Consider the following 24,894-nt stretch of genomic DNA (forward strand, 5'->3'; position numbering starts at 1 on the left):
AAATAATACAACAACAAACAACAAAACAAAACAAATTTGAAGGAATAGAAAAGACTTGCTAATTTTGGTATGAGTTTAGGGAAGTTTCAGACAGAAATAATTTTGTATGTTATTCAAGTAATTTTAAGTATGGATGAAATTTGCATAGTTTTTGCCTGAGGCAAGTTAACTTTTTACTGCAAGGAAATGGGAAAAGCAGACACCAGACTAAGAGTGAGTATTTCCTGTATACATTCTTCCATCTTTTAGCAACAACTATTCTGGAGCCTCCCCGGACAGCTAAATCCAAATAATTTAATAGATACCATAAGTTTATTTAATCTGTTTTGAACCTACACATCCTTTTTATTTCCACAACATCCTAAAGTCTAAATCCTTAAATTATTTCTTTCTTGGATGAAAATTATTTCTTATGTTTAAGTTTAGAGCCCATTCATTTCTTTGGCTCATAATTCTCATTTTAAGATAAAAAGTGAAGAATAATTCTATATGTTCTTTATGTCAAATGAGTGAGTTTCCAGTCTATTTGGTTTCTCCTACTGTTGAAACAATTATTAATCTCTGAACCATGCATTCCTGTACCTCTCTGGTTGTGATCCCCTGCTTGTGAAATGGCAAGGCAAGAATGGCACATAGGATTGATGTCATGGGGGGAACCTGGCTGTTCAGCAGCACAGTGCTGCTTCTGCTTTGATCTCTGTGCCTTCTCTCACATTCTGTTTGCCTCTCTGGGTCTCCATAAGTACTGAACTGGTGTTTCCACACAACTGTCTGCAGTGTCTTCCAGGTTTTTTTTCTGAATGGTTATAGCTAATGTAGAACACATCACTGAGTATGTATATTTAGAGTTCTTTTTCCCTGTATGCTTTACTATTGGACATATTTAAATTAGATTATAATAATCTGTATACTGTTAGTTTGACTTTAGGGAATACTATCATAAATTAAGCCTCCTACCTTATTTGTAATCTCTAAACCTACTGTGATTTTAGTCTAATATTGCCTTTACAAAGTTCACCTCTACTTTCCGTCTGAAAATGTCTACCACAGTAGTATTTTCTCCTACGAAGAACTTTACTTTTTCTTTTGTCTCTCTCATGAAGGCTAAACTCCCAGTCATATATACAGCCAATGTCTTATTATACATTTCTTCCCCTTAAATGTATTCAAAAAACTGCAGTCTGAAAATGGCAAGGCAGATGGCTGATTATTATAGCTAAATAGTACACGAACAGCCAGTTTGTGTTAAAATGACCTATTAAATTACATTATTCTTTCCCACTCCATTAGCTTGCTTGTCTCACCTACCAACTATCTTTAATTTTAATTTACAGTGCAAACTCCTTGGGGCAATGACTATTGTTTCTACTGCAACAGGGCTCTGGTAGGGTTGAAACTGGTAATAACAGTAATGTAACCATAATGCAATAAAAATAACAGTAACATTATAGCATTCAGCATTTAAAATTTCTAGTACTCTGCACTTTTGAATGGACATGCCCATCTTAGTTCCATCTAACACCTGCATACTTTTAGTTTCCATGCATGGTTTTTTCATTCAACATTTTTTGTTTCCAGTGTCAGTGTTAAAAATGCTATTTTGTCCTCATATCAAATTCTTACTCTGACATTTTTTTCTGGAACACTAGCATATATATAGAAACGTTTATGCACACACATTGCTCTCCTCAGTTCCTTATCTTTGTTAGTGCTTTTTACCTGTTCTACTGAGTAAGACTTAGAAGAGTAAAGAAGGCCCTGTTTCACTCAAAGGTTTTCTTACTGATCATGATTTAGTAATCTCTGTCTGTCATCCTACTCTCTGCTATAGTTCTCTCTGTGTCGTTATCTATTACTGCCTGAAAGATCTCATCCATATTAATGCTTAGGACTTGTGCTAAGATTTTTGATCCAAATTCATTTATGTTTAGTGATTCTGTATGGCTTGAAACCATAGGTGTTCCTCCTTGAATTTTTTAAAAATATTTTTAATATTTGTCTCTGTTTTGTAGCTAACTTTTTGTATGTCTTTTACCCATACTATTCAGTTTCATTGTTCTCTTTGATTTGCTTTGTGATGTAATTAGGCATATATGTGTGTGTTTATACACATGTAAATAAGCATTTTGAATTATGAAATACCACATTTTTACAGCTATGGGCACCCCAACAAAAATTTCCAAAATAACATAGTAATAAGCAGTCGATTTAAGAGCAGTCAAGAACTTAATTTAATCCCTTAAAACCTTTCTACATCATCTCACTTTCTAAGACCTAAATATGTATTTCTTCATCATTACTTCTCCAGAGCGATGTCAGTACATTCATGTACCTTATAATAAAAAATCTAATCAGGCTAAATGAAACAAAATTAGCTTTAATTAAAGACATATTCATGCCTTATAAGAACAATGCTTGTATTCTGAGGACAGGAAGACAGTTTTGATATCTTCATTTTGTTTGTTCTTTAGTTGATCATTTAGTTGATGTCCTTAATCACTCAAATGCTTGATTCTACCATACCATGATGAGTAAACAATTGAGGTTTTCAACAAGTTTTCCCTCTTTTGTACATATGCCATAGAAAGACATTTCTATGTCTAGAAATTTCTATGTCTAGGAAGGGAAAAATATATTTTCTTTAATCAGAATTTGTAAAAATTGGGAAGGAGTTCTATCGTATGTTAATTTGAAGTTCTCTAGGATACAGGTGTTTTACCTACAAAATCAATGAGAGGGTAGTCTCAGCTTATCCAAAATATTTAATTGGCATTTCAGTAGTTTGTTGCAATTGATTTCATGAAAGTCAAATGAGAGAAAAGTACCTCAAGAAGCATTACCCTTTATAATTATTGTATAGTTTAAGCGCATACTATTTTTATTTTCTAGATGTCTTTTTAAATATACTCTGAATCTTATATAGCAGGAAGGTTTTTGCAGCTGTGTTCAATTTAACTTTTAGTGGTTATTGAGTAAAATACATGCTATTATCTTTTTTTATCTGTCATCAGGCGGATGAGAGGAAATGTAATGGACCTCTCCTGTCTTATCCCTCTCAGATGTGTTCCAAATGTTAAAATTCAAAACATTTAGGTTAATCTGGACCCCTAAAAGCCATGCATCTCGGAACCAAAGAGGCTGCAGTGAGTCTATAATGAGACTGGGGTGAGAGGTTGCCTAATTTTTTTTCCATTATTTTCAGGCTTAATGACTGCATTCCTTTTACATTTATAGTGCCTGGAGCACACCTAGTTAACTTTCCTTTGAATTTAATAATTAGATTAATATGTGGTTTGATTTGGGTTTTCTTTTTTGTCGATTTTGGGTTTTTTTTGTTGGGTGCTTTTTTTTCCCCTAATATACTATTCAATATATATGGAAGCTCTTTATTTAAATTCACTGATATAGATATGTCGTGGTTTCGGCTGAATTTACCAAAACCAGACAGGCAGATGGCCCTTCCCCCTCCTTCTCCCCCCCCCAAAAGAGGAGAGAGGAGGAGAAAGAGATAAGGAGATTCAGAAGTTTAGAATGAACTAAACTACTTTAATGAAAAATTAATATTAAAATAAAAATAAAGAAGAAAATAATGAAATAGATACAATATATACAAAACCGTATCAAGCTCCCAGGATGACAGTCACATCACCGGCAGGCACTGGGGAAGTCCCAGACTGGACTCAGTGACGAATGGGAACTGGATTCCAGCTCTGGAGTCAGGAACACACGGATCGGGATCAAAGGCAGATGAACAGACAGAGTCCTCTCTGGACGTCGGCCATCGCAGGAAGGGGGCTGACCCTTTGATCCCTCAGCCTTTATACTGAGCATGGGGCAGATGGGATGGAATACCCCAGTTGGTCAGGTTTGGGTCACCTGTCCTGTCCACTCCTCCCCACCGATGTGACCCCTCTACGTTTTTTCCGTTTCCGACCCTCTAAGGGGGCAAACAACGAAATTGGCTGACCTTGGTTGTTATAGCAATAAGTATAAGCAAGGGCCTCCTTGCATATCGTTCCTTGGCATGGAGCACAAACATTGGGCTTATCATTCTGAGAACGAGCAGTCTTTTCCACAATATGCCGTTAATTTCAGAGAGTTAGAGGAGGCTTAGCTAGGATGTAAAGTTACAGAACAGAAAATTGGTTCGGTATTACTTCAAACCGGGACAAGATAGCAAAGGAATCCCATGGATCTGCGTATAGAACTATCTGTGCTTGCTCATCCCAGATATTATGAAGTATATCAACTACAGCTTCACAAAATGCAATTCATCAATTAAAGATGTAGTGTCAAAAATACATTTTCTATATTCCTTCTTCCCCCCTCTTACCTCCTTACCTGTTTGGAATACCTCTACTTTCTAAAATTAAAATGGGACAATCTATAAAGGCAGTGATGTCAGAACTCCCAGAAGACAAGCCTTACATCCCTTTGAGTGTGAAGTAGTAATACCATTTTAATATGTACAAAGACTCAGGTTTATCATGCATTAAATCAAGTCAACACTTCATATTGGTTTGTGTGCAAACCCTTATTTTGTCAGGAACCAAGTTTCAGGAATATTTCTTAGATATTTCCTTGTTGGACTTTAGCTTGTTTACTAAATGCAAATTGAACCAGCAGTTTCCAGGAGTTTTGCTACCTGATACACATGTGGCAGTGCAGGAAGATAGCATGAGTATGATTCCTCATGGCTCATATTAATCAAGAGATCCTATCAGGCAGTGATACAGACATATACTAAACCTCTTGCCAGTAAACCCATGTTTCTGTTAATAACAAGCTGTTTGAAGTAGTTCTGTTCATGAGATATAATCAGGACTATCTGAAACTTTATATATGTGCTGCTTCCCAAGTTTGATGAATGTCTGTTGTCAAAGATTTGGGTAGAATGCTGCGAATTCAATAAATTGTGTGCTTTTCCCAAGAAATCCGTTGTACAACCAATAACAAATCTGGAACCTCAGATTGCTATCCATGTTCTTAAGTTTTTTGGGGAGGCTGTAAGGTAAACATCACTGAGCTTAAACTTTCTATTAAAAAGGTACTGCGCTTGTCTGAGACAAATCCAGAAGAGGCCAAGGAAGGAATCTGAAAGGAACATTTTTATTGAGGAAGTATTAGAGAATTTAACACCAACATTCTCTGCTCAGAGAGCAAACTTTACAACCAGTAAATGGGATTTCTTTATTTGGCAGCATCAATCTGTTAATATTTTAAAAATGCATGTCCAGTAATGAATAGTTCCTTTTCCTTCCAAATAAAATAATTTTAATGTCTCTTAAGCATAATTCCTTTTGATAATCAAGCCTTTTTTTCATTTCAGTCAGGTAATTCAGTTTACAATTTTAAAGTGGATTACAATACAGATATTTCAATATTTTTGACTGAAGAAACCAGCAAAGCCCTGTAGGCTTCCTGGATTGACATTCCAAGACCCTGTATTTTCATTTGTTTCATAATTGCTAGGATTGGCAAGCAAATGCCAATTCAGTTCGAAAATGAACTTTTCAATTTGGAAAGAACAGTTAAATAATTGAGGGGGAAAACTCCTCATCTGATTCAGTATTTCTGTGAATACTAGTGTGGTGGGTTGACCTTGGCTAGCGTCCAGGTGCCCACCAAATCTGCTCTATCACTCCTCTCCTCAGCTGGACAGGGGAGAGAAAATATAACCAAAGTCTTATGAGTTGAGATAAGGACAGAGAAATAAAGCAGCAACTACCATCACAGGCAAACCAGATTCAACTCATGGAAATTAATTTAATTTATTACTAATCAAAGCAGAGTAGGGTAATGAGAGATAAAGTCAAGTCTTAAAACACTTCCCCCTGCCCCTCCCTTCTTCCTGGGCTCAACTTCACTCCCAAATTCTCTATCTCCTCCCCTCAAGTGGTGCAGGTGGATGGGGAATGGAGATTGCAGTCAGTTCATTACACATTGTCTCTGCTGCTCCTACCTGCTCAGGGGGAGGACCCCTCACACTCTCTCCCTGCTCCAGTGTGAGGTCCCTCTCATGGGAGAGAATTCTTTACAAACTTCTCCAACGTGAATCCTTCCCACAGGCTTTAGTTCTTCACAAACTGCTCCAGCATGGATCCCTTCCACAGGGTGCAGTCCTTCAGGAACAGACTGTTCCAGCCTGAGTCCCCCACAGGGTCACAAGTCATAGATTCATAGATTGGTCCAGGCTGGAAGGGACCTCCAAAGGTCATCTAGTCCAACCTTCCCGCAGTCAGCAGGGACACCCCCAACTAGACGAGGTTGCCCAGGGCCTCATCGAGCTTCACCTTGAATATCTCAAGGGAAGGGGCCTCAACCACCTCCCTGGGCAACCTGTTCCAGTGTTCCACCACCCTCATAGTAAAGAACTTTTTCCTAATATCCAATCTAAATCTCCCCTTCTCCAGCTTAAAACCATTGCCTTTCGTCCTGTCACTGCAGGCCTTTGTAAACAGACCCTCCCCAGCCTTTCTGCAGGCCCCCTCAGGTACTGGAAAGCCGCTATTAGGTCTCCCTGGAGCCTCCTCTTCTCCAGGCTGAACAGCTCCCTCAGCCTGTCCTCATAGCAGAGGTGCTCCACCCCTTGATCATTTTAGTGGCCCTCCTCTGGACCTGCTCCATCAGGTCCATGTCCTTCCTATATTGAGGGCTCCAGACCTGCACATAGTACTCCAGGTGAGGTCTCACCAGAGCAGAGTAAAGTGGCAGAATCACCTCTCTGGATCTGCTGGCAATACTTCTTTTGATGCAGCCCAGGATGTCCATGCTTCCGTGGACATGTCCACGTCCAGCTTCTCGTCCATCAGCACCCCCCAAGTCCTGACAGTATACCTCCTCCAGCATGGGCTCGTCTCTCCATGGGTCCACAGGTCCTGCCAGGAGCCTGCTCCAGCATGGGCTGTCCACAGGGTCACAGCCTCCTTCGGGTGCATCCATCTGCTCTGGTGTGGGGTCCTCTATAGGCTGCAGGTGGATATCTGCTCCACCATTAACCTCCATAGGCTGCAGGGCGACAGCCTGCCTTACCATGGTCTTCAGCACAGGCTGCAGGGGAATCTCTGCTCTGGCGCCTGGAGCACCTCCTCCCCCTCCTTCTTCACTGACCTTGGTGTCTGCAGAGTTGTTGCTCTCACGTATTTTCACTCCTCTCTTCTGGCTGCTGTTTAGCAGCAGTTTTTTCTCCTTCTTAAATATATTATGCCAGGGATGCTACCACTGTTGCTTATGGGCTCAGCCTTGGCCACCGGCAAGTCTATGTTGGAGCTAGCTGGCTTTGGCTCTATCAGACACGGTGGAAGCTTCTAGCAGCTTCTCACAGAAGCCACTCCTGTGGCCCCCCTGCTACCACAACCTTGCCACACAAACCCAATACAACTAGTCTTGGCATTTTCAAATAAATACTGTTATTTACATGTACACAAAATTACTTTAATATTTTCTAATGTCCAAAATGTCATTAAAAAGAAGTCAAACAATATAAAAACTTCTGGTCAATAGCAAGTTATGACTTGTGACCTACAAAAATGAAGCAATTAAATAATATCCCCCATTTGAGCTCTCTTCTTCTTCCTAGTAATAACTGTCAGTATATTTCATGATTAATCAGTGCTTATTCCTTTAAATGTCAGCTGCTCATGTCTAAAATGTCAAGCTAAAACTTTTTGTCTTGTGATCTATTTGAAGAACTTAAAGAAATTTAAAATATGTTCTAAGATTAAAAATTAAAGACTACTAGCTACATGTTTTAGAACATGCATTGACTTGAGAAGACCATATTGTTTGTCATGTCCAGATGGGGAAATCCTCTTGTTCTGATGGAAATAATGTAATTCTAAATTTTGCAAATGTCTTACCTAATATATATGATGCTTTTTTTTTTTTTAATAAATTATATATTGCCATAGCTCTTTTCTTTTTTTGAGGGATGATGATATCTCAAAGGAAAGAAAAGAAAGAACAGATTATATTGTAGCCAGGAGACATGGCTATAGAAATAGAGCATCTGAATTACCCAAGGTAGAATATTTCATAGGCATTTAAATGAACCTGAAAGCAAGAGTAATAACTGAATTTATTTTGAAGTTTAACATGGTTATCTTTTATCTCAAATTCTTTCTTGTAGTACTTTCAAATGACAGCTCTTGCTATACTATACTGAGGAGAGTTTCAGCTTTTCTCAGCCAAATTGATGTCCTGCCATAGTGCTTTTGCTTTACTACCTACTAGTGTATCCAATAAAGCTGAACCCAGCTGACATTTCAAGAGCCCCTGATCTCTATTTTCTTTCTGCACGCAATGTCATTTGCCATTGATTATATCTTAATGAAGCAGGATATTAGTGAAGTGCTTTGTTAGGTAAAATATTACCTGTTTTTCATCTCTATGCAGTAAATACACAATAGATTATTTGTAATAGCCAAAGGTGAATAGACAGTAGACAAGCAACAGAAGGAGTGTGGAGATAAGGAGTGAGAAATGAGACCAATAATGGTGTGGTAGAAATGGATAAAAGAGAGGTAGATGTTGTGTTTGGCTATAGGAAGTTTGAACCTGGTTTTATGGTTTTTCTTGGTACTGCTGAATGCAGCATCTGTGAGGCAATGCTTGTAAATGAAATAGTGGTCATAAAATGAAAAAGGAGACTAGACATAAGGAAAACATTCTTCACTATGGCAACAGGCTGGTGAGAAAGGCCACATAGTCTCTCTTCTTGGTGTTTTTCAAGATAGTGCTCAACAAATCCCTGACCAATCTGATCTGAACAGGGTCTGTTGACCCTCTGTTGATGAGGAGTTTGGTCAAGATGACCTTCTGCAGTCCTTTCCAACCTGTATTATTATCTTTCCCTTTTGAGCCACTAACGCAAGACAATATTACTTTTCTGTGTGGCATATACTTTTGTAACCTCATTAGAAAGTAGGTTATCCCTCTGCTTATTTTCTGCTTCATAGAATATACTATAGTGGGGTTTCCTCAACAGAAAACTTGGGAAACTACATAGAAAATGCATGATTTTCAACAAATGTCCTTAATGTTTACAAAGTCAATGTTAAGCGCTGCCAAAATTAAATTTACTCATGTAAACTTAATTCACAGGTTTTGTGTGTAAACATATTGAATCATATTCTTATTACATGATTATGTGCTAGGTTTTCCAGTGGGATGAGTGTCTTAATATGTAAAGTGGATAGGTTCAGAGAAACTTATTAATGGTTATATATGAGTGAATATATTGCACCAAAATATTTTTTATGAAAAAACTTGAATGCCATGGAAGAGAATAATATTATATACATGGTTTTACAAAAGAGTTCTTGTATAATATTGTACAGATAAGTCCTCTAATAAAAGTATTCATATGTGACCAGAAATTGTATTGCATATGTAAATAACCTGACAAGGTACAGTATAGATTGAGAGCTGTACTTGCTGTGTACTTGTGGCTATAAAGTGGAATGATCTGAAGAATGCAAACAATATCTGGAATTTTTTTTAGACATATCTTACCACCAATTCATTCTGTAAGTAAGGATGAATAGCCTTATATCAGAGGACTCTTCAGTTCTTAATAGTGTTAATTCCAGTGCAATATGTTTGTTATCAGGGGATTTTGTTAAGTTCAGTAATTTGTGTAAGGCAGTTAGGTATCCCTAAAGATCAAAGCCCAAGAATATTAATAATTTTTTCTTTTTTTTTTTCTGAATAATTTGTATTTGAAGGCAAACACAGATTGTCATAGAATCAAAGAATGTCTGAGACAGGAAGGTATCTCTGGAGACTATCTAGTCCAACCCCCTGGTCAGAGCAGGGTCAGGCACAGCCGGTGTCTCGGGACCATGTCTAGTTAGGGTTTGAATATCTTCAAGGATGGAGACTCCGCAGTCTCCTGGGCTACTTGTTCTGCTGTTTAGTCACCCTCTCAGTAAAAAAGGCTTTTCCTCTTCCTATATTTCCATTTGTGCCCATTGCCTCTTGCCCTGTCATTGGGCACCACTGAGAAGATTCTGGCTCTACCTGTACTCACCTCTATCGGGTATTTATACACACGGCTAGGATTCCCTGCCCATGGCAGGGGGGTTGGAACTAGATGATCTTTAAGGTCCTTTCCAACTCTAGCCATTCTATGATTCTATGATTCTATGATTCCCGGAGCCTTCTCTACTCAAGGGTGAACTGCTGTCTCATTGTCAACTTCTTGTTCACCAAGACCCCTGGGCCCTGTCTGCAGAGCTGCTTTACAGCCAGCCAGCACCCATCCTGCACTGGTGCATGGAGTTATTCCTGCCCACGTCCTGGATCATCATGGAATCATTGAATCTTTGCTTCATTCCTGAAGTGCCAGACAGTAGTGAGAGCTGGATGGTCCCTAAGAGACAGCAAGCCAGGAGCAAAGTACATGAAGACAGCCACCAGGGCAGGGGCTTCGTCAGCCAGGACCCATCCCACACTACCCCACAGAGGGAGCAGGCAGCCCTGGGGGTGTCAGCCATGCTGAGCCAGGGGTCCAGATCATCAGACATACAGAAATGGCTGTTGTGCAACTTGAAGTCAGAAAAGTTAATTGTTTTTATAGATGGTAACATTGATTAACCTTTTCTTAATCCTAAGTTAAAATAAAACCAAACATGAATGTACTTTAACGAAAGAAAAAAAAAAAAAAAAGTGGTTTCAAAGAGACATTTTGACATGACATTATTTATGCAGGATGAGTAATGTAATTTGTATTTTTAACAGTACAGCCTCAAATAATACAACTTAAAAATGAAACCACATTTGAGAATGGGAAAGCCACCCTCATCTGTGAAGCAGAAGGAGAACCTGTTCCAGAGATCACTTGGAAAAGGGCCACTGATGGAGTAACTTTCTCTGAAGGTGACAAGGTAAACCAGCCTTTAATGTCTAAAATATCTAAATATGTATTGTCTGGCTAATCTTTTTGTAAGCAAAAAATTAATTTAGATATAGATTAATTCTAGATTCCTCTGAAGTTGGAAGGAATTGCTATTTTCCAAGGTAATGAGAGAGATGTGGAGATCCAATTTTTAAATTAAAACAAAGAAAGAAACAAATAAAAAAACAATTGAAGGGCTGAAGGGTAAGATGAAAGGTAGTTAATCTCATCAGGCCTAAATTTTTACACATAATCCGTATGGGTTGGAATTTCATCTTGATCACAATAACTATGCATATCCCTTCTTGACTATATTTGGACTCTGTTCAGTATTTCTCAAAATGCAGTGAAGCTTATAGAAATCTGAAATAAAAAATTCTGGATAATTTGGAGTTCTTTATTTCCCATTTCTGGAGTGGTTTTTTTCTATTTTTATCTTTTTTTATATATTTTTCCTCACACAGAGCAAGTAACTACAAACTGAGCCTATTTCCCCATTTTGTTTTCCCATTTTAATGTTTTATTTCAAAAGTAAGTTGAGTAGAGAAAGATTACAGTTTGACAATGAAGAAAGTCAGTTACTATGGGAACAAGAGCTGTAAAGAGATGAAATGGTGAAAGCAAAAGAGAACAGTGTAATGTTATTCCTAACCATGCAGATAACAAGTTGTTTCTACAGACCTCTTTTTCTTTTTCCTTTTTAAAAATAATTTTCTTTCAGTATTTGAATAAGTATTTTCTTCTTGATTTCCTTACATAAACTACAGAATTCCTCTGTGCTGGTTAAAGTATCAGCTACCATCTTTCTGGCTAGCTGATTCAGAATTTTTACTCCAGATAATCAAATAGCAAAATAAAGTCTTCTTGCAGATGTTTGCATTAAGCTGTTGCTTAATAAAGCAATTGACAAACCTATATAGCAGTCATGCCACTGAGAGAATTTGATAGATACTAAGTCACTCAGTTTATAGGGAATTACTATATATTAAGGAATTATGTACTTCCATTATTTGTGTTCTGAAGGAGAATGTCTAGTCTCGTCTAGTCTCTGACTTGATCTTTCTTGGAATTCAGGCAGGTTATGTGAGGCTCTCTCTACCGTTTTCCTGCTCTGTGATTTCCATTTGGGAGCAATATAACAATATCAATTTTTTTTTTTTTTTTCCTAATAGTTTTGCATTAAAACAAAGCAGTTCTCTTCTCCTTTAATATTTCAAGTCATAGGTCATCTTTCTGACCCACAAAGACTATACTTGGTTCAAATGTTACAAATGTAGCCTTTTGCTTATGTTTTGAATGTTCCTGAAATAACTTTGTTGGTGCAACTGAAACCTGAAATTTATCCAGTCATGTTACTGTAGCATTCTATGAACTGTGGTTTAACTGAATAATACTGACAACCAACCTAAAACCTATATTCACTTTCTACCAGTGTGCTGACATGCCATATGTGGAAGATAAAAAGAATGAGAATAAATGCAGTTATATGTTTTCCTTTTGTTGAAAGAAATCTATGTGTTTTGCTCACGGGAGAGTTTTTGCTGAATATTTAATAAATGCTCTGAAATACTGTATATGTTCTTGAGCTATAAAATATGCTGCTGTGTTTGCCCTATAGTCCTTCAGCTCTAGGGTGCCAATGCCTTGGCTTGTGCTTTTCTACCAAATGAGGTGAATAGGGAATAAAACTGGCAGTGATAAAATTACTGAATAATTGTTGAATAATACAGCAATGTTTTGCACACAGAAAGAGAAGGAGAAGGTGAATTGAAGAAAATGGTGGAGGGGGAGGGGGGCTGCAACATAGTCTTAAATTGAAAATATTACTTATATGTGATAACTTTTGAAGTAATATCCAATCACCAGACATGTTTGCATAAACATAAAAAATATCATTTACATTCAGTGAATTCATCTTTTGAATTTTTTACCAGTTTTAAAACTTTATTTGGTATAGACTGCACTTTATTCAACATTTTTGTTGAATTAAGAATATCTTTTGAGGATTAATTTTTTCTGTAGAAGATGGAAGAACTGCTCTAACTATAATATTAACATGATGATGATGATTAAAAAACACAGTGTTGTTCTTATTTTTAATTCTAATTTTACTACTTTTAGCATGTAGATTCTCAATCACGTTATTCTTGTTTTGCTAAAATGCAAGCATACCTCATGTGGATAAGGAAGAAGGCTGAATGTGAGATTGTTCTTAGCCTGCATGGATTCAAAATGTTTTCTTTCAAGTGATAGATAGATCTTATAACCAGGACATAGGCTGTTCTGAGTTTTGAAATCATTATGTCCAAAAGAATGGAAAATATGCACCAAAGTCATAGATCAAAGAAATAACCCTGCTGGGCTTAAGGAGGATAATATTAATGAGTAAGAGGTCTATAATTATCTCTTAGAAAAATATAGCTTTGATAGAGGATTTTCAGTACATCAGAAGTGTGTATTTGAAAGTTGAAGCCAAGTGAGTTCAAACCAGAAGCAAAGAAGCCTTTTCCTCTCTCCTTTTATCACTTAGCCTTTGGAATAGTCTACCACACAGAGTGTGGTCCCTCTTTCATTAAGAGTTTGAAATAAAGGGGTCTTTCCCCTTCTTCTGACCTTTCTTGAAAGTTTAAATTGAAAGTTTTCCAGGAGATCGTATTAAAAGACCTTTGTAATCCTTTTATGGCTTTATAACCCATAAATACATGAGAGTGGGTAAGCCTGAGTAAATGAATAATTACGCATGACAGAAGGTGTTTGGCTCACCCTTAAAGAGTTTAAAATGGAAATGGAGGTTTATTCAAAGACCAGAGCTTCATCTGCTGTTGCAGTGTCAAGCCAAAACTCTCTGCTTGGTGCATGTCCTCTGCCTCTGTGCTTCTACTCCCCAGCATTGCACGTCCTTTCACTAACATGCCAACCTGGCCATGCTCCTTTCAGCTGTGATTCAAAATGGCATATTCCTACAGGCCTCTGTTCATCCAGCAGGCCTGGCCTTTTTCCCAGTAAAAAGAGGAGGAGGGGGAAGAGTTGCTTTTTGTAGAACAGAAGGAAGGATACTGATTTGATTTGATTTGTTGTAACACTTATAAAATGGATTGTGGGCATGCACATACATCTCTACACACATCCTTGAAGGAGAGTATATCCTGATTCTCTGATACAAAAATGTCATAGATTCCTGTGCAGATTGCAGAAGCGTGAAGGCAGATTTTCATGCTCTACTGTCCTAGTATCTAATTCTAGCAGAAATATGAAAGCTGACCAATGTAGTTTATAATTATCATTTCAAGCCCTGTTTTGGAATACAAATGACAATAACAGATGGGGCTTGATATGAGATAGTGGCTTCACTGTATGCAGCATGTGTCCAAAGGGACAATCTTTACCCTGAAGAATTTATGATCTAAACATGTAAAATGAATGAAAGAAGTCAGTGCAGAGACATCACAGTCCAGTATCTGATATTCAGTTTTCCTCCATGTGTGGAGTAACTAGTTACAAAAAACCAAACCAAAACACAAAACCCCAACTTAATAAAAAGAAAGAGAATTTGCTACTTGGGTGTTGGATTTAAGATATATGAAATGATACTGTATTTTGTATATATTTGATACAGATTAACCAAATGTCTTTGAAATACCTTACACTATTCTTCTTGTATCCACAAGTAAAAAAATCTCTGATTTTTGACTTTATAATGAAGACTACAGAGATAGCTTGAGTTCTGCTTCCTTCCATCTACCTACCATTGCAATAATAATCTGGGTGTCCCTGTGAAATTTCCTATGACATTGTTTATAAATATTGCAGAACTCAGACCAATAATTAAATTGTTTTCCAAATTTGAATTCACTTTATATTGGCATGCAAATCCTAACAATTTGTAGAGTTTTTCATAGTTTTCATGATCAGGCAATAGCCAAAGGTAAAGGATTTGGAGTTTGTTTTGTCTTTTTCTTTAGAAGGTCAACTCTGCTTTTCCCCCAAACCTCTTAACTCCACTTCAGCTATTAAAAATGTTAATAAAAAGAATCTGAAAATTTTTTTACTCCACTTATATGCTATTGTCACTGCACAAAAAGAAGCAGTGTTAGTGTCAGCGAATTGTATTGCCTTTGGAGATAGTAATGAGAGCTCTGTTACATTCTTGCTTATCAAGGGTCAGCTCTTTATTTGAAATTAATCACCCCAAAAGAGGAAACATAGATATATCTAGGGTATTTTAATTGATTCCAGGGGATTTCTTTCTTTTTCTGAGCTGTTCAAATCCCAGTCTTTGTAAATTAATCTCAGGAACTTTTTTCCTTTGAATAGTTGGGAAAATATAAGGGACAAGTCTCCTTACCTTATTGAAGAAAATTGTTATAACCTGTTTCACCTACAAATTGTGTGAACAGCTTCTGCGTACAATATCATAGAATATTTTTGCTGTTGAGCACAGGTCTGCAGACCAGAAGAGTTTATGCAGCCAGCTGCAATGGTGTTTGATTATGCAATTGAGACACTCTGCAAACAATTCAATCAGGCATCAAAGATTTTTTTTTTTATTTTGTTTTTAACCCTAAAATGAATCATGATGGACTTCACATGTTAAGACTATGAACTAGAAGAGTAAAAATATTGTGACTGGAAGGAGGAGGTAAATAAATGGACTTGAGAGTAAGCAGAAAGCAGGAGGGTGGCCTTAAATGTTAGGTAATTAGTGGTGTTGAAAATATACAGATTTATACCCTGTGACATATGCAAAACATGGAACAAATATGGGCACTGAATAGTGTAGTATAATCTCATCGGTCATTTGATCCATAGAAATCTGCATATTTTGGGGGGCTCCTTCATCTTCTCTATGTCATGTTCAGCTACACTAATACAGAGTTGGAACAAAATCTCCAGGTAATTAGAAGGAGCAAATAGTAGAGCGTACTGTTTTGGGAGGTGACAATATGTTAGTAGGAAGATTGATTTTGGAGGGGTAAGATCATATGCAGTTAGAAATAAATAGCAGCTTTCCTGGGTGAGCTGAGGAAGCATTATAGTAGGAAAGCTGCAAGCCAATGTAGGTATTTCAAAGTCCTTAACTAGCCCAATCACTCATCTGAGTTGCATACACTCCTTTAGTAACAGTATCTGCAGTGATATGTAAATAAAGCCAAAACTTTAGCCAGAAATTATTTTGAAGTACCATAGCCTCTTCCCCAATTCAGGCTTGGTTGGTGGTTATATTGACCACTAAATCTCAGGCACATGGCCAGAAGGCCCTTAAGATTTGTTCCTCTTTTAAGAGAGAAATTAATGCTTTGTTACCCAGAGTAGACCCAAATGGCTTTCCATATACACATCCATATACGTATTCATGTTGTTTGGATGAGTGTATTAGTATTACCTTAGCTCAGAATTCTTCCATTTCTTCAATTTTTTCCTTTCAGTAAAACTTTAAGGTCAGTTTCCACTGGGACAGAATTATGTAAGCAGAGACAAAGTTGTTGGTTCTCTAAAGATGACAAAAAGCCAAAAAAATGTAAAATCAATACCTCTTCTGTATTAAAAGCTTAAGCAACCTAGGGAAAGAAGGATGTTTATTTAGGAACATGACTAATTTAATCAGTTGTTTAACATAATACCTAAACTTAAATTAAGTACAAAGTTTTTATCCATTCTGTAAATGCATAATCCTATTTCTACCTAATTTATATTTCATACTTAAATATTGCCTTCTTTAATCCATTTGCATGTGCACTACCTATGCACCAAGTAGATATTTTTGAATGCTTTCTGTGGCTCGTGGTGCTGCATTTACTGGCTGAAATAAAGCCATACAAGCTTGGAAATGGAATTTGTTTCCCTTCCAACATTAGCTTTTTCCATTTAGTCATCAGTGATGATATTCCGTCTGTTACACTAATGAAGACTGAAATTATCAGGGAACTTTTTATGGACCTACATTTCCTACAATACCAGTGCTGCTTGGGCTAGAATATTTATTCATTCCTTTCACTACACAAAAGATCATTTCACAAGCTCTGACTAAGTATCAGTTGTATTATCTGCTGACGGTTTAATAACTTTCAAATAGCTGTTACTTCTCTGATGAAATAGAGATCCTGCATTTGATGATACATTAAGCAATACAGCTACACTTTGTAGACTGTAGTCATTTGGTAGTTTTCGCTGAAGTACTATAGGACATTCTCCAGAGACTTCGGAAATGTTACGTTCTCTAGATACCATGGAAATTCATAGGAAATAAGTACAATCAATGGCACAACCAGCAGTGGAATGCTGGAAAAATTTACACTAATTTACACTATTGAAACCTGTCAGTAGTTTTTCTGACCTGAAAGGTAGATTTAATTCCCTTATATATTAGGAGAAAATAAGTATCTAGACTTTCAGGAAAATCGGGATGAAGGTAAGGGGCCTGGACTCTATTTTTCTTTTTTTTGTTTGTTTGGGTTTTTGTTGTTGTTGTTTTTTAACAAATTATCTACAATCTGTATAATAATTAATTCTTAATAATTTATTAATGTCCTTAGCATGCTGTTAAAAACCCACATTTTCCCATCACATTTTCACTGAACCATTTCCCTGTGTGCATCTGCTCATACACTATCTTCCTATTAATACCAGTTCTCAGATTTCAAATACAGTCAAGCTATGGCAGTTTAACATGACAATGCTGATGGACCAGTGTATGTCCATCATTCATGATAATTAGGAGGCTGTGCAACTAAACCTAAAGCATAATACAAGAGTCTTGTTTCTTTGCATTGGGAAAAGTGAAGACTGTTTGCAACATCCCTTACTGACAGCTTCTGAAATTCAGCAAACAATATTTCTTAGGTTTGCTTAACCGGACCATAGATCTGAGCTCTGATTCATAGTCAAAAGAACTCCCATCTATGCATGGAGTCAACCTGCATTATTAAAATTTCTAAATGTTGCAATAGCATAAATAATGGAAATTTCTAGAAATTTCTGCTTGTAGAAATCAAGTAGTAATCTTTACCTTACTGTAAGGTGATCATCTAACATCCTTTGATATATCTTATAGGTAGCTGATAATAATGTTACAGCCCTCAGGGCTATATTACTTAGTAAAAAATTCTTAAATTAACATAGTACTCTATAAACATTCTTCTTCTTAAAAAAGTATACAAAAGTGGATATTTTATATAGAAATTTGTATTAAGAATACAGTTTTGTGAATATTTAGAATTCCAAACTGAATAAATACCATTTTACCAGCACATTTCAGAAGTCCCTTTGTAGTTATGGTCTGTTGATCAATATATATTTTCTGGTTTAATTTAGAAGACACGACAATAAGCACAGAATCTCATCAGAAACTACAGTGGCTTCCTTTAGAGCTTTTAAATGTGTGTGTGTGTGGCTGGGGGGTGGAATAAGCATGTATACCGATTGGAAAAACATAATATTTACAGTATGGAACATGCAATGTTATATAGACCACAGTTATCAGTGCTTCCTTATCACAGATTCAAAGTGATTTCATTAATAGCAAAACTATAATAATCACTTTTGAGATAAAAATATCACTATTGTACCCAAAAACAATATCATAGGCATTTAAAATTAAGACCTCTGAGAACTTAGGATTCATGTATATTCTTTAAGGAATCCTGAATTCACAGGTCATTGTGTTTAGCAAATATGTCCTAATTATGTTAAAAAAATCTTTACAAATTCTGTATGAAAATGTTCAGATTTATATAAACAGATTAGGCCTTTTGTCTTTATTACCTTTATCATATTTGTTAAAATGAAATTTTGCAGTCATAAAAAATTATACATACATCATCCACCTTGTAGCAAATGTCAAAATATTAAATAACATGTTTGGGTTTTTTCCTCATGAAATATTCTCAGCAAGATGTATTTTTTGGCAATTTTATTGGTAACTTTGTTGGATAAGATGTTGGAAGACAGTAGCTGTACAAAAGAGAAAGAAAACTCTCACCCCTACCAGCAGCCTACCAAGAGGCCATTTGCTACCCACAGGCTCCTCTACTCCAACATGGGTCCTTCCCACAGGCTGCAGTTCTTTCAGAACTGCTCCAGCATGCATCTTTTCCATAAGGAAAAGACTGCTCCAGCGTGCGTCCCCTGTGGCCCATGGGTCCTGCCAGGAGCTTGCTTCGGAGTGCGCTCTCCACGGGCTGCAGCTTTCTTCAAGGCATGTCCACCTGCTGTGGCATGGGGTCTTATGTGGGCTGCAGTGTTGATACCCACTCCACCGTGGACCTCCATGGGCTGCAGGGGGGACAACCTGCTTCACCTTGATCTTCTCCATGGCCTGAAGGATAATCTCCACTCGGGTGCCTGGAGCACCTCCTGCCTCTCCTCCTTCTCCCACCTTGGTATTTGCAGGGCTGTTTCTCACACTTTTTTCGTCACTCCTCTTTTTCCTCTCCCTCCTTCCTCACCCAGCAACTGATTATCTTCCTCCAGGTGTCACTCTCCCCTCCCTATTTTCCTGCATACCTGAGAATCCTAGAGCTGGGACTAATTTGTTAGCTGTGATTAATTTATTGACATGGTCTTTTCAGTTTATGTGTTGTTACAAATCTGTTGCTTCAGCAATGTGCTACGCATAGCTTCTGGTAATTTAATAATATATATACTCCTTGAGTTTCTGACTTGTGCAGTTGAGTAGGAAATGCTGTAAGCCAACTGAAAATAAGCCATAGAATGATTCTAGGGTTTTCTTTTTTGGTGATGCTTTCCCTAGCAGAATGACGTATGTTTTTTAGTGCCTGCCATGTTGCGATGTCTGCTTTCCAACTTGTTTCAAACTCTAGGAGCAGCACATTTTTCCGTAATAGTTTCCACCCAATTTGACTGATATGTTCAGCATAATCTTTTATTTATATCCATGCATATAAATAAATTCAGAAATGTAAACAGAGAAACTCTATTGGATTATATTGTTTAAAGAAAATAACTTGAAAACAAATATTTCTATGCCCCCTTTCAGATATGTTCACTTTAGCGCATTTTCTCAATTTTCCTTGCTACTGCAATAATTTCGTGTTGTTTATTCAGTTGCAAGAAGCCCTACAGAATTATCTGCTTTTGTGAGCAAAGACTTTTTGATCTGTGAGATCTGAATCTGTGTCCTCCTGCAGACAATTCCCCTGTTCCTCATGACTCAAGTTATGCATTTCTGGCTTTCTGTCCCTTTCCTTCTCCTAAGGAAGACTTGTTGCTTATATATCCCCCTGTAGGGCTCCACCTCCTGCCAGTTTCCAGTCAGACTTCCTATCTGCTGTCTAGCCATAGTCATTTTAATAAAATACATATCATTTTTTACAGAAAACTGGAAAGAATCCCAAGCTGCATACAACTACTGAACAAACCAGTAAGAGAAACTTACTGGTGAACCTTACATGATCCTTTTTTTTTGTTTTATTTTTTTTCCTTCCCCAAAGAAAGCACATGTGCTGCTCTGTATGGCCTGTTCTGTGGTATATAACTGCCTACCTTCACCATATCAGTTATTCCTGCAACTAAATAAAGCTAAATTGTGTCATGGTTTGAACCTAAATTCTATGAAAATGAAATTAATGTATATACAAATGCATTAAGCTTAGTTTAAGATTTTGGGAGTAGTTGTCATTTTAAAGGTTATATTATATTCTTACAGAAGAGTTTTGTGAACAAGAGGTATATAAACTGCATTTATGTAAGAATTTGTTATTGGTCCAAGTAATTTTTCATCAGTTTAAGCAAAATAAAACAAACAATGATTCTTAGTCCAGTTACAATGATGCAAACCCTTTAATCCAAGTTAACTAATTTATACAGGGAAAAAAATAATATTGCAGTTAAAATTGTTATATAAAAGCTTCCTAGTTTTCTTTTCATTGTTATAGCCACCCTTCCAGTAGTCCCATGAGTCCTGAGGATGGCAGTGCTTATTTTTCTTGAAAATAGTTTTCCTCTGTCCATTTTGTACTGCAGTCTGCTTACATGCTTTGTCTTCTTGGCTTTCCAGCTACAGGTTGTTTTGGTTTGGGTTTTTTTTTACTGTTTTCACCTGTTAGTTATTAAAGTTACAGAACTGCCTCCTCCAGTCCCAATTAAGATAAAGAGCTAATGTTTGTTTGTTAGATTTTTGCCATACACTGTCCTTAGCACAGAGCTAAGCAGAACCAAATTTGGGTAGTTACCTGATGACAAGGTACTTGCCATCTTAAAGCAAACTGAAATCACCTCAGACCAAGGCAACCCCTTGCAAATTCCAACCCCTGCTGGAACAGTGCAGAGCCTTTAGTAGCAATAGGAGAAGCATAATTACTGGGCTACAACTCCTGCCTGAAGGAAAGCTGAGATCCTAGTGCTTGATGTTTCCTTGTTCTTTCACAGTTTCCTAAATCATTCTGTATGGGCAGTTTGGTTTGATGTAGTGCAGTGCTATAATTTCACTGTACTAAATAGTTATTTCTACAGCTGAAGTAGTATTGACTTCAGATTTGAATTGAGCCAAACAGAAACAGGACCAGGTTGAAGTTCCTAGCCAGAATAACCATATTTGTTGCTAGTGATGCTGTATATATTTAACAGTGATTATTCTTGTTCAGATACACAGAGATTGAGTAGTCACTGAGGAATAAAGTATGGCAAATCACTGTTAGTGTGAGCAATCCTAGATCCCATATGGTACGTGTTTGGAGACCTCTTTTGCCTTACTCACGCTTTGCAGGAAGACCTTGAGACTCAAATTCAAACTGGTTACAAATGCTTTGCAAGCATTTTAAAGATTTACAAAGCTGGGGTATAATCACCTGTGTCTCATTCTCATTTTTCCAAAGAATCAAGTTACAATAAGATTTGATTGTCTAAAGTAGGATGTAACTGTATAGTAAAATCATTATTTTTAATGGTTGTTTTACATGAGGTCTGTACTGAATAAGAATGTTGTACTCAGTCTTATTCCTGAGAATTTTCCTGGTCTGAATCCATCTGAGTCACCCATGTTAATGACATCAGAGCAGTGTTGGAGTAGATTCAGATCAGCAAAATTCTTAGGATTAGAACCATTAAATACAGTATTTGTGAGTGAATCAGAATTTCTGCAATGTAATGTAATTATTACAGCTGTAATATTTCTGTTATAAACACCCGTTTGTGGTTACTATTGTTATTTTTTATGGCCAATGCTAATGCTTGTCTTCCTCTACAGGCTTTTTTCATATGATGCTAATACTTTTGCCATTAATAACCATCAACCATTTCTTTCTTGTGATTTGCATCTTTAGCAGAAGTAATCTTGAATGGCTGATCATCATATTTTCTCTCTTTATTATTTTTCTTTCATTCTCTTTTGTGAGTAAAAACCAATCAAGGAAAGAAGTTCAGGTTTCTGTTTCATGTCTTAGTAAGTGGTTTCGGTGTATTGGATATCCCATATCATCTCATTACATTACAAGTTTGAAAGAAATGCCAGCATGAATGAATCAAATATCAGATCTTAATTTCTAAAAGTTATATGAAGCTTTCAAGAATACATTTTTCCTGAGACTGTACATGCTGTTTACAACCTGCATAGAACCCACTACTGTTTCCAATCTGAATTCTTTAAAAGTAACTGCTATGTCTGCAGATGAACAGAAAATCAAAACAACAATATTTTTTTCTTCAAGATAGTTTTTTGTGACTTCCCTGGTGTTACATTATAGATCTACAAACAATAGGTTCTTCAATAATTTCTTCCTTGTGGAAAAAAAAATCCTAACAAATTCAGGAATTTGCAGCATGCTGACATATATATTTAATGAGCTGCAGTTCTAAAAGGATCACAAGGTCTGCTATAAAAGTCACTGAAGTTCAAGACACTGCTATAGCATTATTCTGATTCACTGGACATTAAGGCATATGCACGTAGCAATACTCTGGAATTTTCTGCTGTCTCCAACAGGTGCATGGATAGAATACATTTACCTGAAGAGAATGGGAAATATTGTGAATATACCATCCATAATCCAGAAGGGAGCTTCCATCAGCTTCTACACGATGATGGCTGTTGTGACTAACAGCCCTTTCTCATCATCAAAGGTAGACTTTCAGACTAGGAATTGCTGGTCACTTACATTTAATAGACTTCCGGAATTTTCTCATCATTTAGTATCAGTATGTCAGGTTGCAGAAGTTCTTATCTTTTATGCTGCTTCAAGGAACAGTTTCATGAGCAATTATGATCTGCTTAAATCTCACATATAAGAAACACCAGCCTGAAGTATGTGATCTGAAGTTTTCCTCTCGTGTGGGTATCAACACAACCCAAAATCAGAAAGCTTCCTAAAAAGGTTGTTATTCATGAAATTCCAAAGATGATTCTGTTAATCATTATTTGTTTTTTCCTTGAAAATTCAGTGATGCGTACTCACAACATGACCAAGACAACATAATGAGTTGGCTGTTTTTGACAATTTGATCTGAAGAAGGAAAAGCTAGTAAAATTGAAGCAGGTTCTTTTTTGGTATTTTTTTTTTTTTTCCCCTCCTTCCTCCCCCATTCCCCTAATGTGAGGATCTTCTACCGTGTACCTCTGCAGCAGCTCCGTTGGAGGAACTTGTAAAAGTCCTGCAGATTTTACTCAAGTCATATATTCTCAAAAGGATTGTTCTTGAGTACATTGCACCGTGTTTTACGGTGCACAAAACAATGCTCTTAATTCTAAGACACTGTTTCTTCATCTTTTCTGTTGTCAACGCATTCAATGCACATCCAAAAGAGCACTAAAGTACACAAGGTGTCAGAAGACGTATTTGTTAAATATCTGACAGGCAAAACTGACCTGCAGTGTTGTACCTGTGGACAGTAATGGCACTTTGATCACAAATAAGTGTTATATGTTAGAATAAAAACAAATAAAGGTATTTCAACCTCACTAGATTTTAAATATAGGGATTTTTTGCTTGCAGTCTTGCACTTGGACTTCAAGGGATGAAGGAGTACTTTTTCAGCTAAACGGTAAACTCTGTAGGAGGGAAGATAATCAACACAAAGTCACAGCTGCTCTAACCACTCAAGAAATATTATCAAAATCCAGCTACAAAGAAGTTACCAATTTCTGCATCTGTTCTCACCTTCCACTCTTGCTTTCAGCCAACTCAAAATGCATATTTTGGCAGCCATACAGCTTCGTCTCATTTGGTGCTACAGTTCCTCAGAGGGAGTCTGATAAATGGTTGATAAATCAAACTCAACCACTGATCACACTATCCACCTCTCCTCAAGTACAGCTTTCTACAATTGAAAAAGGATGACAATTTCTAAGCATCATAATCAGCTAATTCTCCCCTTCTGAGAAATTACACTTTTTGAACGACAATGGCAATGGAATTGTGCAGATTGAACATGGTGCCTGAATAAGTTATTCTGTCCCAGAAGCTGTTCTTTCTCTTTGTGGATTTTGTACTCTTATCACATCCCTGTTCTCCCTAGCAATCATACCCTGAAAACTGCATACCTCCTCTGCATGTGAAACCCTTGAAATGCAGTTATCATTATTATGGTACTGCATTGGGACATCTGGAATATGGTTTTGGAGCTGTGCATCAATCAGTCAGGTCAACATCAGCCAGGCAGGACCTCGGGAATATTCATGCGTAGAACTACAAATCATGTGAGAAGTTTGGGAAACAAAAGCATGACAGGAAAAGTCAGGTAGTAGAACAGTATATATAGAACAACAAGAATTTTACCAAAATAAAAAAAAATATATATTTAATTTTATGGAATCTGTAGAATTAATCTCAAATGATGAGATACCTCCTGGTGTATGATTACTGTAGAATTCATTTGGGTTAAACTAAATATTCTGAATAAGAATATTGCAATTGCAGAAAGTTCTCACTCTGTGGTGTTTGGGGTGTAAGCACTTGTTAACATGCTTGCTCACTAATATTTCTAAAGAAATATCTGTATAGAACTGTGTTGACCATTATTTTTGCAGACCTCACCGATTATTCATG

At 36.9% G+C, this 24,894-nt stretch overlaps 1 protein-coding gene across 1 annotated transcript in view; it reads left to right on the forward strand.

The window, feature by feature from the left end:
- Positions 1–24,894, forward strand: part of NCAM2 (neural cell adhesion molecule 2) — a 145,918-nt gene that overhangs the window by 23,474 nt on the left and 97,550 nt on the right. The window contains exon 7 of the mRNA XM_074167448.1: positions 10,741–10,886. Within this exon, the coding sequence (XP_074023549.1) occupies positions 10,741–10,886 (146 nt within the window). The remainder of the gene's footprint in view (positions 1–10,740; positions 10,887–24,894) is intronic.

Source organism: Numenius arquata, chromosome 1 (assembly GCF_964106895.1).
Source record: "Numenius arquata chromosome 1, bNumArq3.hap1.1, whole genome shotgun sequence".
In the NCBI taxonomy this organism is placed as follows: Eukaryota; Metazoa; Chordata; class Aves; order Charadriiformes; family Scolopacidae; genus Numenius; species Numenius arquata.